At 42.3% G+C, this 17813-nt stretch overlaps 1 protein-coding gene across 1 annotated transcript in view; it reads right to left on the bottom strand.

Moving 5' to 3' along the window:
* atrnl1b (attractin-like 1b) overlaps nt 1–17813 on the bottom strand; it is a 143122-nt gene that overhangs the window by 64071 nt on the left and 61238 nt on the right. The window contains exons 17-20 of the mRNA XM_061230943.1: nt 17364–17552; nt 7583–7804; nt 6930–7067; nt 303–396 (exon numbers count right to left, since the gene is read on the bottom strand). Coding sequence (XP_061086927.1) covers nt 303–396; nt 6930–7067; nt 7583–7804; nt 17364–17552 — 643 coding nt within the window. The remainder of the gene's footprint in view (nt 1–302; nt 397–6929; nt 7068–7582; nt 7805–17363; nt 17553–17813) is intronic.

Genomic DNA, 17813 nt, shown 5'->3' with positions numbered 1-17813 from the left:
ACACACACACACACAGACACTAACTGGAAGGGATCTAATGGGTCTGTGCTCGACAGTTTTGATGGAGGAAATGTTGACAGGGCTTGTGGCACTACAGTGAATATGCCACCTCCCCTCGCTGGTCTGGTAATGCCGTTAGCCAGGCCTGGCTCTATTGCTTACATAAATCAAGTTTTACATGTTTTTCCTACTACTCTCCTATCCAAGTCGCTCTGGATAAAAGCGTTGGTTAAGCGAATGTCATGTGGTGCAGCAAGCGTAGTATCGCTTTGGTGTGTACGTGGGGTCGCAGGGGGACTTACAGCTGGCACTGGTCTCCTTTGATGCCTTTGGTCGTACAGTAGCACTTCCCAGTCAGGACCTGGCACACATTGGCATGTCCGTTACATTTACAAGCTGCAGGGGGGAGGGAGAGAGGGAGTGGGAGAGAGAGGAAGAGAGAGGGAGTGGGAGAGGAAAAGACACAGAGAAGCGGTCAAGCGGTTTAATCACACTGCTCAGTAAACAGAGACCTGTGTTGACGGAGACGGCCCCGTCAGTCGTCCAGTGGCCCGTCACAAGGGGAATCTTCCGGAAGGTAAAGCCTGAGCCGCCTGAAGGAGACTACACAACAGCGGAGGGAAAACCGAAGGGCGGTCGTTCCCCATGTCTACGCCGACCACAACATAACAAACACAAAACACTACTCGCCACATGCTATTACTTTGGGCACATGAGTGCGTGCGTCGGGTTTGTTTTGTCTGCTGCGGTCAATTAATCATTCATGTTTTATCACATCCCACACTGGCACTGAGTAGCAAATAAGAAAAACGGTCATTCTAAATGCAGGTAGAGAGAAATAATGAATAATGAATTATGGATGAATCGGGTGAGCTGTGACTGTGACAACAACAAAGCAACAGACTCCACTACACCCAAATCAACAAAACCCACACCAAACAGCCAAATCAACACACTCCACTACACCCAAAGCAACAAAACCCACACCAAACAGCCAAATCAACACACTCCACTACACCCAAAGCAACAAAACCCACACCAAACAGCCAAATCAACACACTCCACTACACCCAAAGCAATAAAACCCACACCAAACAGCCAAATCAACACACTCCACTACACCCAAAGCAACAAAACCCACACCAAACAGTCAAATCAATATTCACCACATACCCAAAGCTACAAAACCCACACCAAACAGCGAAATCAACATTCACCACGACACACAAAGCAACCAAACCCACATCAAACAGCCAAATCAACATTCACAACTTACCCAAAGCAACAAAACCCACACCAAACAACCAAACCAGCATTCATCACTACACCCAAAGCAACAAAACCCACACCAAACAGCCAAATCAACACACTCCACTACACCCAAAGCAACAAAACCCACACAAAACAGGCAACTCAACACACTGCATAAAACTACTGTACCCAAATGATCACGTTCCTCTACATTTAAATCACCACACCCCCACACTCAAAACAATAGCCCCACCATTCCCAGAACACAACACTTCACTATAAACACAGCAACAAACTTCCAAGAATCAGCACGAGTTAATTTTTTAATTAAAATCTTTTTTAAAACAGAATTATTCACAGAAAGGCTAATCTATGATGTTCTCCAAACTGGGAGCCATATTTTAATGTTCTATCAAATCCACTTATTATAATCTACAGTTCTTTAAAAGTCAATACATATGGAGTTTTTTCAAATCCAGCGATTACAATCTACCATGCTTTAAAAATTCACTCATTGGAGTCTACGTTTCTTTGACATTCTCTTACGTGCAGAGACCACAGTAGCTTCCAGAAATCAGCATTTTCTAAATGCAAGCGACGGAAATGTCTGTTTTTAAGTCATTTCAACCAGAATTTTAAACAGACTGACATTATTAAAAAGTTATCTATTAATCAGCCACCCATCAGACTCACAACGCAGTTCAAAAATGATTTTAATAAGAACATTCAATAACACTAAACTTGATTGGCAGTCCAGTAATCAGTACTATTTCAGTACAGATTTGACTTATTACTGATTTACCAAAAAGTTGAACAAAGTTGCAAAACATGAAATGTGAAATGGTGGATATAACTAAGAAATATATATATATTCAGTTCCAGTTCTATTGTGGCAGAAATTGAAATTAGGAGATATGATGCATGGCAAAAACAGCAAATTAATTATAAACCTAGAGTAAAAATGTAAACATAAAATTAATCTTTAATATACAAGCTTTTTCTATAAAGCAAATTGCTGGATACAAAAGGAAGAGGTTATAGGGTTCAGACACAAGCTCTCCCTCGCACGTGCACACGCATGCTGAGTGCTGCACTTTTTGCAAAGATCAATTTCAGAAACTTTTTAGCATGTTTCCACTACCTCATGTACCCCACCCACCAAATATATTCTCCCTTTTGTATCTGCAATGTCCAAGAGAATATCAAAACCCCAGCGGTCATCAGAGGATGAAGAGCTGGCTGTTCAATGGCTAACCCTGAGATCAGATTCACGGCCCAGCTACTTAGCACGTTAGCAAGCAAATTAGTCAGCGCCCTCGGTCCTCCTGCTTCCCAGTGATTGCAGACCCTGCTCCCTGACCCTGACGCCTGCCTGCCGTCTGCCAGACCTGGCTCAAATTCTTTTGGATTCAAATACTTTTTCTGTACTCGATAGATCTTGCCTGCTGCAATTGAGCCAAACGAGAGGACCAGAAGGTGGGGTGTGCAGTTTTTGGGAGAATTTCATAGCTTCCAATACACCAGACAAGCTCAGTAAAGCGTAGAAAAGTATTTGAATCCAAAACAATTACGTATTTGACCCAGGTCTGCAGTCAGCAGTCCAGTTATGATGGGGATTTATAGAAAGCCCTGTCCAATCCTTGAATGGCAGCACCAGGTGTTCACGTTGCTGTTAAGCAAAGAGCCATATAAGTAGAGAAAACAGACTGTGTTCGACTGGAAAATATAACAGCTGTATTAGCACTGAGTCTCCATGGGGAAGGGTGTCTAATGAGTGTGGAATTCACGACTCGATCTGGAAAGTGGCTGTTTTAAATTGAGCAGAGGGACGGGCTGAGGGCACCGCAAGCAAACGCGCGCACGCACGCAGCTGACTCACATACACGCCCACACATGCAGTGCGCATGCACGCATACACAGGCAGCTCACACACATCTGCAGTGACCAGGCACATGTGAGAACAAATGCAGCACACACACACGCACGCGCACGCGCACACACACACACACACACACACACACACACACACACACACACAGAGCACACATGCACAGCACGAGCACACACATTCACAAGCACACATGCAGCTCTCTCACACACACGCAAGAAGCCAGTGTGGCACGGGGAGTGGGAATTTAAGCATTTAGCCGCAGGTTGGCAGGTTCAGATCCCAGGTAATCCGTACTCAGCTTTCAATCACAGCACAGTGGGACGTCAATGGGGTAATACAGACAGGCTGACCCAAAGAAACAGACTGACACACACAGACACATGCCTGCAATGTGTACAAACACATCCTGCACCATCGTTCCAAACAGCAGTCGTTTTATAAAGTCCAGAGATAATGATGTCAAAATGAATAATATTCTAATTCAAAATATGCGGTCAACTTGGCTCAAACGCTCTGTCTTCTGCAGTGTCCGACACGTACGTTACATTTTACAGATTTCCGTTTCTGGAGCACTTGACCTCGCGTAAAACTATATATGTGATTAAACTTCAGACACTAAGGACAAATCTGACTTCAGGGCCGCTGTGGGGGACATAAGGGGGCTTAATAACAATGAGCTACGTCAACCACACCTGGATCAAATACGTAATTGTTTTGGATTCAAATACTTCTCTATGGTTTACTGAGCTGACACTGTCTTGTATTGGAACCTAGGAAATACTCTCAGAAGGTGCACTGTGTTCTGGTCCTCTTCGTAGGCTCAATGGCACCAGGCAAGATTAATAGAGAAGAAAAGTATATCAATCCGTATTTGTTCAGAGCTTTCAATGTGTTCAGGGCATTTATAGTGTGTGCAGCAGACCTGGGTGAAACACCTCATTGCTTTGGACTCAAAAAGTTTTCTGTGCTCGATTGATCTTGCCTGGCGTAACTGAGCCAACCAAGAGGACCAAAAGGCGGGTGTTTATTTTTAGAGAGTATTTCAATGCACCAGACAAGCTGAGAAAAGAGTAGAAAGGTATTTGAAACCAAAACAATGACGTATTTCACCCAGGTCTGGTGTGCAGGGTGTGAGGTGAGGTATTTATAGTTTCACCGTGTCATTAACCCAGCGTTCGGCATTTACAGAGCGATCGGGGTTACGGTGCGGGAACGCGTTCCTCTCCTGGCAAATCGATCGCCAAATACACAGATAAAATAATAAGCAACTGATCTGACATAACTGACACTTTTATCCAAAGCAACTTAGCTGACTCAGCTATGCAGGGGACAATCCCCCCTGGAGCAATGCAGGGTTAAGGGCCTTGCTCAAGGGCCCAACAGCTCATCTTATCGTGGCTACACCGGGGCTTGAACCAGCAGCTTTCTGGGTCCCAGTCATGTGCCATAGCCATTAGGCATTATTGATAGGACAGTTCTGAATGAAGTTTCATCGGTGATATAAATGAGAATCCGGAGCAGTGAGTGGACACGTCGGAAGCACGGCGAGGCACAGCCAGGCAGCGGAGACGTTTCTCTGCGTCTGTTCGCCCCAAGGCTCTCCAATAACACTGAAGCAGAGGAGAGGAGTGATTAATCACCTGCTTCCGCGGTTCGTTATTGCCCCGACACGGATATTATTGTCTCCTCGACTGTTGTAACGGTCGCCTGCTTTATTTAAAATCTCAAACCGCGCTAGCAGAATTCTATCCGCCCGGTTACGTCCAGCCGGAAGGATTGTTATTCGTTTGGCCGCGAAACGAGTTTGAGATGTCCCGTTTCCACGGACGCTGGTGACAGAGGGCTACTGGTCGGCGTGTGAAAGTAAACAGTTTGCAGAGACGACCTTTCCTTAAGAGAGGAGAGGGGATTTGAAAGTCAGGAGGAGGTAGGAGCGGATCAACGCGCGGGTCTTAGAGTGCTAACGGCGAGCGGCTCTGAATAAATGAGTTTATTAAACACTAAGCGCTTCTCCCCTCTAAGCTTCCCTGTGTTCGGCACAATAAGCTGGTCTGTGTAATCTCACCCTTTTGGGAGCGTGTGTGTGTGTGCGTGTGCCTGTCTGTGCGTGTCTGTCTGTCTGTCTGCGTGTCTGTCTGTCTGCGTGTCTGTCTGTCCATCTAGTCGGTGTGATACAGCACGAGAGAAAAACAAAGTGAGCGAGTGTGTGTGTGCAAGCGAACAGAGTGTGCGCTGTTAATCCACACGTAAGCATTTCCCCCACAGCTCCTCTCTTTAGCCTAATCCGTGCAGAAGAGCAGGTATTAGCAAGGGCCTATAAGAACAGCGCTGTAATATCGATGCATGAATAATTAAGCACAGCATTCACAGGGCCTCCCCAGAGAGCAAATATCCACCTCAGCAGGGGGGTAGCTCCACCGCGACGCGTATCACACGCGAAAAGCCATCGGCTCTCATTACACAACCCGATAATAAAACCCGCTAATGAGCAACGGCACAATAAAGAGATAACCACTAACTACACTCTTACAGCCCAAACACAATCCGCCATTCCCCGAGCAGTCATTAAACAGACAGATGGACGGCTATTAAAAGCAGCGGGACAGACCTCCAGGGGGTTCGTGGCTCGCGCTGCGGAGCGTCGAGTATTTAAAGTGCGGGGCGGTCGCGTCTCTGAGCTCCTTTTCAGACACTGAGGAGCACAACTGCACTTGCAAACGAGCTGCAGCACTGCCTTTTACCAGCATGGCTGCGCTCATGTTGTAAGGTAAGGTCGGTAGGTAAGTAAGCAGGTAGATAAGTTAGTAGGTAAGTATGCAAGTAAGTAAGCAAGCCAGTAAAAGCAAGTAAGCAAGTCAGTACGTACGTACGCAAGTAAATAATGTTTTATTTAGCTGAGGCTTTTATCCAGTTGATGAGACGAGGCAGGAGACAATCCCCCCTGAGCAATGCTTGCAAGGTTCTGGGCAACAGCAGTGCGGATCTCATCGTGGTTACACTGGGGCTTGAACTATCAACCTTCAGGGTCCTAGACATGTGCCTTAGCCATTAGGCTACAAGCTGCACCATGTTGTAGCAGCGAGTGTCGCTGGCTACGTTCACACTGCAGAGCACCACAGTTGTCACTCCCCATCGGAGCTAAATGCAGTTCAGAAATTGACCACTGAATTTGTGTGCGAATGTGGTTTGAACTAGAACCGCACTGGACAACTAGCAGGGCACTGCATGTGCACCTTAGCTCCTTGTTTGGTCAAATGAGCCCATCTACACAATGTATGTCAGCTAAAATAAGCTAATTCATGAGAGCAAACGATAATTATATGACGTCTCTGTCAGTGGCAGTTTGTCATGCAGAAACGGAAACCTCATTTCTTTCTTTTTTTTTTTTTCAAACGAATGAATTACCATTTCTAAAAATGCCATGGAAGTCACCATATTTCGCTGTACCAAATGTTACGGTTGCAGACAATATTTTCAGCTGTAGCAAGTTCTGTTTAGGAGAGTGATTTCTGTTACCAGACACACACAGTGAGCCAAGTTCACGCGGTCCTTAACCCTGCATTGCTCTGCAATGTAAACATGTTATTGTGAATGTTATTCACTCTCGAAAATGAACACGGTTGTCACTCCCAAAAAATTCAAGCAACTGTGTCACAGGACGATAACAGTCAATTAATTAGGCAACACTTCCCAACTATGGCACATCGATCCGCTGATAGGAACCTCAGTAATGCACTGCACCAGCCCTCATTTGGCCCCTCGTGCTGTCTGTGGTCAGGACACTCACCTTGACACTTTCCGCCGTTGGTGGGGTCTCCGTGGTAACCGGGCATGCAGGTTTGGCACTGCTGTCCAGTGGTGAGGTTTCGGCACTGGTCGCACACGCTGCCATTCACACAGGTGCTGTGCCCGTTACACTGGCATGCTGGGAAAACAGGGCATCTAGTCAGAGAACAGCTTATTTTCTACCCAAATACCTTCCCGCTGAGAAAAGTGATTGGCTCACATTACAGAACACAGTACAAACTGGCAAACTGAAGTTTATTTTATTCAACAATGAGGTGAATGAAGTGTTGAAAATTCTAGACATTATAACCATAATTTCTTAAGATAAAAACGTATTATCTTATGGACCAAAGACAATTTTCCATTAGAAAAAAAAAAAGAAACACAGACTCTACAGCCATAAAATAAAGCCTTTTTAACTTTTGTAACAGAGTTAACGTTCAAGTAAGCCATATTAAACCCAACAGGCCACATAGTGCTACAGGACAGCTGGCACAGAAGTCTCCCTCAAACAGCTAGCCATCCAGGGCACAATGCCAGGTGAAACTAATTCAGGGATGAATGACTGCAGTCCACAGTCAGCTAATGACACCACCGAGGCCCAGCCCTCGACAGCCACCTGGGGTCCCTCGCGGAGAGCGGTCATCGGCTCACCCGGGCAGGAGATGAAGGCCCAGTCGTAGCCGCGGTCGCGGGGGCAAAGCCCGGGCTCCAGCACCATGTCGCGGCTCTGCTTGGACGCCGCACTCTTCATGGGCCCCCGGTAGGACCCCTCCACGCACTGGCCCCTCCCCGTGTTGCTGGGGTCGCTGCACCACCCGCAGTCCGGCTGCTCCAGGCACTGGGCGCAGGTGCGCAGACCGGAGCAGTTTTGAGCTACGGAGAGAGGGAGAGGGAGAAGGACGGGATGAGAGAGGGAGCAATAGGCAAGAGTGTATGGTAAGAGTGAGGGCGGGTTAGCCGCTAATGAAGACCAGACCTGGGTCCAATATGTAATTGTTCTGGATTCAAATGATTTTCTGTGCTTTAGTGAGCTTTTCTGGTGTATCGGAACCATAGACTCTAGAAAATAGTCACCCCCTGTCTATCCATGGGCTTGTGAAAAGTGTTTTGAAACCGCGGAACTCAAGCTTATGGTGCCGTTATGTTGTACAATTTGGAGCCAGACAGCGCAGTAGGAAAGCAGAGTGCGGCTCCTTCACTAAGCGAGTAAGATAGAGTGATGTAATCTTTCCCCGATTCATCCGCAAAGTGCTGCTGTATCATCATAAAAACACAATAACTTATAGAATATCGCCACATGGGGAGATATTTGATGAAGAAAAAAAACAAAGATTGCGACTACATTTTCTTGAGAAAAGTATTGAATTTGTACCATTTTGACCGCAAATGTACCATTGACTTTACATTTAAACGGGTCTGAATGACCTATACAGGAGCCAACCACAGTGGCGCTAGTGAGCACCGTCTCTCAGAATGACCAGCAAATGAGCTTCAAAACAGAAGTCCGGTTTTGGCTGCTTGATTGCAACCCATGAAATACTCTCAAAAAGTGCAAACCCCATTGTTTGGTCCCAATCAAGCACCGAAACGAATTTGAATCCAAAACAATTACGGATTTGACCCAGGTCGGATAAAGACCCCTGAAATCTGAGGATTGTTTGCAGAATCTGCGCTGGGACAAAAACTTCAGACCTGCTATAAGAGACCTGCTTCATACACAAGCCGATACACATACACTACAAAACTATATACTAAATAATAAAGAATAAACTATATTTCTTCAGCACCTCTCATACAAATGCATTGCCGGTGGTGATCCATAGTGCAAATCCGATATAACATTTGCAATTAATCCAGCGACTCGCAAACAAATAAAAGCAAGGAAATAAAATGTAACTGAAAACGGTGAATAAATAAATAAAACACAGGAAGGTGCATCAACAATTTATGATCCTAAAATTCAGGATGAAAGAAAACTCACCCATGTCACAAGGATACATCTTTATTAATTTAAGAATGGATATGCTGAGAAATAATAATAATAAACACCTGCTTATTGTCCAGAAATAACATCTTTTGTCAGTGCTGAAAAACTGAAAATGAATGCACTGTGCAGTGTTAAAAGCCAGGGTGACCTGCCTGCCTCTTATGTAGGTCAGTCGGAAACCAACAAGGAACACAGCTAGCGTGCCGTGCTAATGCTACAGGCGAACACCCATGGTGTCAATGGGTCTGTTCCTACAGTACTGGATCAATGGGTCCACAGCTGCTCTGTTTCACATATTTACAAGTTATGTGCTAAAAGGACCAAATGTGCTTTTATTGTAGCTTTTCTGTTTTTTTGGTTTCATTTAGTTTTTTGGAAGGGGGAGATACACTCAATGAGCATGGGGCGATATTGGCTCAGGCGGTAAGTAGTCTAGCAGTTGGAGGGTTGCCTGTTTGATTCCGCCCTGGGTGTGTTGAAGTGTCCCTGAGCAAGACGCTTAACCCCCAAATGCTCCTGACGAGCTGGTTGGTTGCATGGAAGCCTGAGTGTGTGTGAATGGGTGAAGTATCAATTGTACACGCTTTGGATAAAGGTGCTATATAAATGCCAACGATTTACCACTATATTAGGTACTATACACCAGTACACCAGCTTGTCATTGCAAGTATCTATTCAGACAATTGTGTGGCAGCAACTCAGTGTATAAAAGCAAGCAGATGTGGTCAAGAGCTTCAGTTTGAAAGGGGAAAAAATGTGATCTAACCGTTGAATGATTGTTTGCGCCAGACTTGAGTATCTCAGAAACGACTGATCGGACAACAGTCTCTAGAGTTCACAGAGGATGTTCCATAAAAACAAAAAACATTCTGTGAGCGGCAGTTCTGTGGGCGAATATGCCTTGTTAATGAGAGAGGTCAGAGGAGAATAGCCAACCAGGTTCAAACTGACAGGAAGGCAACTCGGCCACATGTTACAACAGTGGCATGCACAAGAGCATCTCTGAACACACAATACATCAAACCGTGGATGGGCTACAGCAGAAGACCAATAAGTCTAATAAATACCTAATACTGAGCATACAGTTCACAATAAACACTGTTCACAATAAAAGCAGGCAATGATTCCTCCACACCGTACGGTCATTCAGAGCCGTGATTGGACTATGATCTCCCTTCAGCAGTGAGATGAATGAGGGCTGCTTGGGTGGGAATGAGAGGCTATGAGGGGGTGGGGCTATGGGTGGACTGGGCCAAGAGAGGGAACGATAATGACTTCCCCCAATCAGCATAGCCTGAAGTGACTAAGCTGCTTCCTCCATTCCTTTTCCACAGATATAAAAAGCCAACAACGATATATTTAACTAGTACCTCAGAGAGAATGTATTATATTTGACTAAATACCGGTTTCCTTTCCTCCTCTAATGAGTGTTCCCTCTCTGTGGGGGGCCCGCTTTCATTTTAAGCCTATAAGTGTCCATATTTGAAACTGATTCATAAGCCTCCGCAATTTACTGCCAACTTATCTCCTGCACTTGTATTTAATCCTTTAAAGGAATACACCAACATTTTGGGAAATATACCTTTTTGGCGACTTACCACAGACTTGGATGAGATGCTTGATTTCATTTTCATTTATTTGTATTCACTGGCTCTGTTTCCATGTTTCCGAGGTATCGTGTATTTGAAATATACATACGGGATTTACAAAAAGAAATTAAAAAAATAGAGACATTGTTTTCTGAGAAGTTAGACGGCTGGAACTATAATCGCATGTATCCTTACAGTTGCGTATGCCCTAATAGAGTACTTTGTTCACAGACATAGCACAAAGAGGCAGTATATCCAGGATACATATATGTTCAGAGGTTATAGTTCCAACCGTCAAACTTCTTTGAAAACACCATCTCTCATTTTAAAAACAATTTTCCTGCATGAGTATTTCAAATACACATGCTACCTTGTGTAAATAAGGAGGTGTATTTCTTCACTTTGAAGGAGGTAGGCTACTGACTGCAATAGGCTTCAAGTCTTTATGCCAAGCTAACATGTTATGCTAACATGGAAACCAAGCCAGTGAATGCACAAAAATGAAAATGAAACTGAACATCTTGTCTAAGTCTGGATAAGTTGGTAAAAAGGTATATACCCCAAAATAGCCCTCAATGGAACTCCATGTTGTTGAACAGCAGAAAGGTCTGTACTGTATGTACATCAGTATGTGCATGCTTCCAAGTGGCTTGAAAATCTGTGATGCTTGGGAATGCATATATATATATATATATATATATATATATATACATATATATACATATATATATGTATATATATATATATATATATATACACACACACACACACACATTTATATACATATATAGACAGGGATGCCACTGTGACCCGACTCCGGATAAGCGGGTGATAATGGATGGAGAGATATATTTGTCCTGGTCAAAAAGCAAGATTACTTTATATAAAATTTCTTTTTCAGTTAAAAAAAATATATATATATATTTATATATTTTTTTATTTATTTCATTTTTTCTGGCGGAACATCTCTTGCACAGAAATATTCTTTGGCCTTGATATCTCTCCACAGATTTTCAATAGTATTCAAGTCTGGGGATTGTGGTGGCCATTCCAAAACCTTCTTCCATCTTTCCTGGAGGTCCTTCATGGTTGATTTTGAGGTATGTTTTGGATCATCATCTTGCTGGAATACCCTACCTCTCTTCAGCGTCAATGTCTGAACTGACATAAGCTGAACATTAGCCTCAAGAATTTCATGATATTTGCCGGAACCCATTATTCCCCCCCTCTCGCACAATATTACTGTGCCCCCAGCTGCACACAACCCCAAAGCATAATCCACCTCCATACTTAACAGTTGGCATGGTGTTCTTCTCTACAAAGACCCTTTTTTCCCCCAAACATACCTTCTTTGGTGGGCAAAATTGATTTCAGTCCAAGTTTTGTTCCAAAAGGCTTCAGGCTTCTTAATGTTTTTTTTGCATATTTCAGACGATTCATTTTGTGTTGAGGCTGTTCTGTCTGGCAACTCTGCCATGTAGGTCTTTGTTGTTTAAGGTACGTTGTATTGTTGTCCTGTGAACAGCTAGACCTGTGTTTGCTACTCTTTTTTTGCAGTGATGTGTGGGTTCTTCTGCATTTCTTACAAGGAAGGTCTTGGTCTCAAAATCTTTCTTGGTCTTCCAGACCTTGCCTTGACTTCAACTGTTCCATTCAACTGCTTCCTTTCATTTTCTAATAATGTTTCTGACACTGGGACTAGGAAGTTTGAAACATTGTGAGTTTTTGTAGCCTTCACTTTCTTGGTGGAAATGAACCACCTTCATTCTGAAATCCTTGGACAACTGTTTAGAGGAACGCATGGTTGTTAACACCAGACAGAACAGCCACCGCAGTTGGATACTTTATATAGAGTTACTTAAATAAATCACCTGGGTCTGAGCCTTAGTAATCATTTACTAAGAAATAAAGGGTTCCAAAACTTTTGCACAGGGCCCTTTTACTATTTTATCATTTATAAATAGTAAAAAGTTAAAATAAAAAGCAAAGGAGAAAGGTGAATCTGATCTGTGTGTGCGCCTACATTTGTTGTACTTGCGGTGAGAAATTATAAAATACAACAGAAAAATACATTTTTGATCAGCCAAAGCATTTTGTGTGTGTGATGATACAGAGGATACCAAAAAATTGCCAGCTAGAAAGTATATACAAGGCTCATCATTGCCAGTTTTAACCAACTTCCCCTGAAAAAAAAGGACAGCCCAGATTTTTGTTTTCTGTATCGTCTGTGAAGTTCTAAAATGCATAGAAGTTGAGGTCCCCCAATGCTTGTTTGGTCACCGCACATGTTATAAGATAAGGAACCGTAGCTAAAACAATGGTATCATAAAATAGTTTATACAAATAGAACCGTTAGTTTTACTGCTTTCACTGATAAAAAGGATTGAATGAAAATAAATCCACTCTGGCCATGCAGCTTAAGGGGTTAAACAGGATTCCTTCATATTTTGCATTAGAATGACATCGTTATTATTACAGCAATAGCCCTTGTCCCATTAAATAATGATGTCGCTACAGCAAGTTATTGCTACGCTAGCAACACTAATGGAAAACAAGTTAATTTGACACATGATGCGCTAGAGGTGGATTAGAGTAGATCCAATTTTATGTAGTGCAATGGAAAACGCTTGAAGCAATACAAGGGCTGCAAAGAAAAATATCGCAATTGAAATACGCCACTCTTCATCGGAATTCCTGTTTGCGTGGCAGTGGAGACATGCTTTGCAGGGCCGGCCCACCGCCTCCCATTGAAAGTGAATGAAGGCGGTGCCGCCGTCCGCTGAAGTTGCGAACAGTGTGTCTCTTTCGTGAGAGGAAGCATGAAACAGCCTCGAAAAAGGTGTCTCAAACTCAGAGCAATTGGATGCGGTTTCTGAATTCATTTGTCAGTGAAAAACCACATAGCTATAGCCCACCTTCATGCACAGCACAGTGAATACATCGTTAGTGGTTGAGCTAAATAAACCGTTTAACTTATCGTAGGTCTAATAAGTTAGATTTCTACGAGTGAATTGCACTGCTTCATAACGTTACTCGTTAGTGAACATAATTATTTCAGTATGATTGATGTGCATAAGCAGGGCATTATTACGTAAAGTTAATGCGCTGCCACCATACTCTAGTAATAGCAAACCGTTCAGAGGAATCTTAAATCGCTACAAATTTATAGCAATATATCAGTATAGTGAATATCATCACTGTAAATGTGCAGTATATATACAACATGCAATGGCTGGCACAGGGCGATTTTGGGGCATATGCGGATTTGTAGCTTAAAGAATTTTTTTTTTATTTTTTTTTTACTTCAAGTAACACAAAAGCTTGTACAGTGACAGTGTGCCTCCTGGGCTTGTAAATGTGTATTTTATGTTTTTTCTATTATTTTTTTAATTCCAAATAATCATATTTTTCCAAACATGCACAGACTACAAGTACTGGCACAATACAAAAAATGTTTTGAATTGTGAATAAACACAATAAAATAAATCTGTTCAAATGTACTGCATCTGGAAAGTTTCGGTACAAGCTAATTTGCAGTTAATTAAGTGGATTTCTTCCAAATACATTTGTTTGTTTGTTTGCTTGCTTTCAACTAAGAAAGGAATCCATGAATGTCCCTAAACTAGCATTTCAAAGCTCTCAGGAGACAGGAAACTTCAGTTAAACCGTAAAATATCCTTCAGGGTACACAAAAACTGTCTGGGCCAATCAGGAGCCTATACTAAAATAATAATTATATATATATATATATATATACACATATTATACATATGTATGTGTGTGTATATATATATATATATATATATATATATATATATATATATATATATATATATATATGTGTGTATAATACATAAAATAAAAATATATAATTCTGAAGAATTCATCAACCACCTGGAAGCATTCAAAACTGAAAACGATGGAGAATTGTCACAACAACGGGTGCAGAACAATAAATTGAAGCAAAGAGGGCTCACCGGAGGGTTGTGGACATACGTATTTTACTAAATCTGGACATATTACAGCACTAACATGCTCAAGGCAAAAATACACAGCTGAGACAAGAGTATTGATACATGCTGCTGGCTATTCATTGGGGCAGTTTACACTGAGTATATAACTCAAGGGTGTAGAGACAGAATGCCTACTGGGATACAAGCACTGTCTGGTTTCTTATACTGTTCCATCAGCGATGAGCCACACAGGCAAACTTCATAATAGCAAGAAAATGTCCTGGATTCCAGGGCTTCTGAAACTATCGCAAACTGTGTAATATAATATGACATATGATAAGTTATCATATCAAATGTGCTTCATGAAGCTCAGTGGCGACCAACCTTGAAGCATCATCCAGCATTAGGAACATGTATTATATTACAGCTACATTAGCCACAGACTGCAAGTACATTAGAATCTTGGTGATTAAGATTAAGATTAATTTAGATGCAGACAGACAGAGGAGGATATTTGCTTTACTCCAAAGCTCCAGACTAGACTAGACTTAAATGCTAGGACATTTAGCATACTCTTCCACTTCAGTTGGAATGCCAAGACTTTGTACACACTCCACAGCCAGAGTGTTAACCAGTATCGTTTACACATCAGAGTAAAAAAAGCCAGGACTGTTTGCACACTACAGAGCGTCAGAGACAGATAATGAAGCCCAGGACTTAGGACTCTGAAGCTCTACAGTGTGTAAACAGTCTGGCTTTCTGACTCTGAAGCTCTACAGTATAGAGTGAAAACACGCCTTAGTGCAGTTCACAAGTGCAATAATATGTTAAGCTGCAAAACATAGTGCTTTGTCTAACATTTCGTCTATGTTGTCCTTAATGCTTTTGTAAGCCTTCATAAGGCCTTTGAGCGAGGGTCAAGGCAAATTTTCTCTGCTGCATTGTATTACCTTTCCACTACATCTCAGCTGTCTGAGCACAATTTGTGGTTTAAAAAAAAAAAAATGAACAAATAAAGTAAAGGCTCATACTTCTTTTAGAAGTTGACCAAGCATTGATTCAATAATATTAATATGAAATTAGCCTGCCATTTTAATTGTTGCTCAAATAATGGCATGGGAATAATAATGACTAAAAAAAGAACCACTGAGCCACAGACAATAACGCATGAATGCCCATCAAATGGACCTCTTCAGTATTCCTTGGAACAACTTACCATCTGACTTCGTAGAATGTGACCGTCTCAAATGAATACTTTTCATTAAAGTAACAAGATTATTGGAGCAGTCGGAATATTTGTCTCTTTACAATAAAACGGTCTACTTAAATTACAGCAGAAAACAGATTGCAGAGAGTAGGTTCAATGTCATCTTTGTCATTAAGCATTTCTAGCACTGCGTGACGCAGCCTGCAATGACAAACCATTTCTATCTCCTTAAACCCAGACAGGGATAACCTTGTAAAAAAGATTTGCATGGCCACCGGGTTTTTAGACGGTCTTAAGAAAGTTGCAATCATCTTCGTGAAATGTGAAGCAGACACGCCGTGTATTGAGTCTAATTTACATAAAAATTAGTCATTTTGCCAATTAAATTTATAACAACAATTTAAATATGCATGACCCAGACAATGCACTGCAAGACTATTTCACTGGTAGTGCAATTATGGGTGCTTTCCACCCACATGCATTGAGGAAGGTATAGGAATGTATATACACACATTGAAGGAGATAGACACTCACAGTGATCAAGGCATAAACTAACACACAGTGAGGAAGGCATATCCTCACACCCAGTGAAGAAGGTAGAGTGGCTTTAGAAAGTATTCAGACCCCTTCGCTTTTTGCACATTTTATTATGATGTAGATTCCATTTTAAATGGATAGAATTGCCATTTTTGCCCATCAATCTACACTCAATAGCCTATAATGACAAAGCAAAAACATGTTTCGAATTTTTTGCTAATTTAATTAGAAAATCTAAAACTGAAATCTCTTTAGTTTGCAGAATCCTCTTCGGCAGGAATCGAGTCCGCTTCAAGTCTTCTTGGGTAGGTCTCTACAAGCTTTGCACACCTGTTATTCCTATTCTTTCTGGCAGATCTCTCTCCCTCTCAACTCAGATTGGATGGGAAGCGTCTGTGAACTCCCATCTTCAGGTTTCTCCACAGATGAAATGGGTTTTAAGTCTGGGCTTTGGCTGGCCACTGGGTGACCAATTACTCTGTTTGGCCAGATGACTAACTCTAGGAAGAGTCCTGGTGGTTCCAAACTTCTTCCATTTCACAATTATTGAGGCCACTGTGCTCCTGGGAACACTCAAAGCTTTAGAAATGGTTGTATACCCTTGCCCTGATCTATGACTCCTCACAATAGTATCAGAGGTCTACAGAGACTTGGACTTCATGGCTTGGATTCTGTCCTGTCCTGACATGCAGTGTGAATTGTGGGACCATAGGGTATATACACATACAACTATGTCTAATCAATTCAATTTGCCACAGGTGGACTCCAATTAAGTTCTAGACACATCAAGGATAATTAAAGCAAACAGGATACACCTGACCACAATTTCAAGTGCCACAGCAAAGAGTCTGAATACTTATGTAAATTAATGATGGCAGTTTTTGATTGTTAATACATTTGCAAAAGTTTCTAAAAACATGTCACTTTGTCATTGTGGGTTGGTGAGTGTAGATTGATGGGCAAAAAAGGCAATTTTATCTATTTAAAAGAAAATTTACAACACAATAAAGTGTAGAAAGAAATGGGAGGTCTGAATACCTTCACACACTGTGAGGAAGGCATATACTCACACACAGTGAGGAAGGTATATATTCACACACAGACACAGACACATTAAAAACTCACACACACAAACACACTGAGCGGGGTACATACTCACCCACACACTCTCCGGTCTGCCACTCCAGGCACTGTCCGTAGGGGAAGGAGATGACGTAGGCGTTGGAGTCGACGCAGCGCTTGGTGCTGCTACACCACATGCACTCCATGGCCTGGCTGGTGCAGTTGGTACAAGAGTTGCGCAGGGAGCAGGGGGTCTTGCATGGCCGAGCATTCTGATTGGGGCTCACTGTGGGAGAGCGTTCAGACCTTGCATCATGGGAACTGTCAAATGACTAAGTGCGCCATTTGTACCAGCTATTTCACTTTTTAGTATTACATGACCATTTCTAACATGCTTTCATTAGTTTTAGATCCTTTTACTAGTTTTACCTATGTAAAGTGTACACTAAAATGTAAATGTAATTAATTACAGCAATTACATTTTCATAGATGTATTAACCCGGTTGAATATCAGACACTTCTCCTTAACACCCTTTAACATCACATT

The sequence above is a fragment of the Conger conger genome, chromosome 2 (assembly GCF_963514075.1).
Source record: "Conger conger chromosome 2, fConCon1.1, whole genome shotgun sequence".
In the NCBI taxonomy this organism is placed as follows: Eukaryota; Metazoa; Chordata; class Actinopteri; order Anguilliformes; family Congridae; genus Conger; species Conger conger.
Note: the sequence above shows the minus strand (reverse complement) of the source record. Positions and strands in the feature narration are given on the sequence as shown.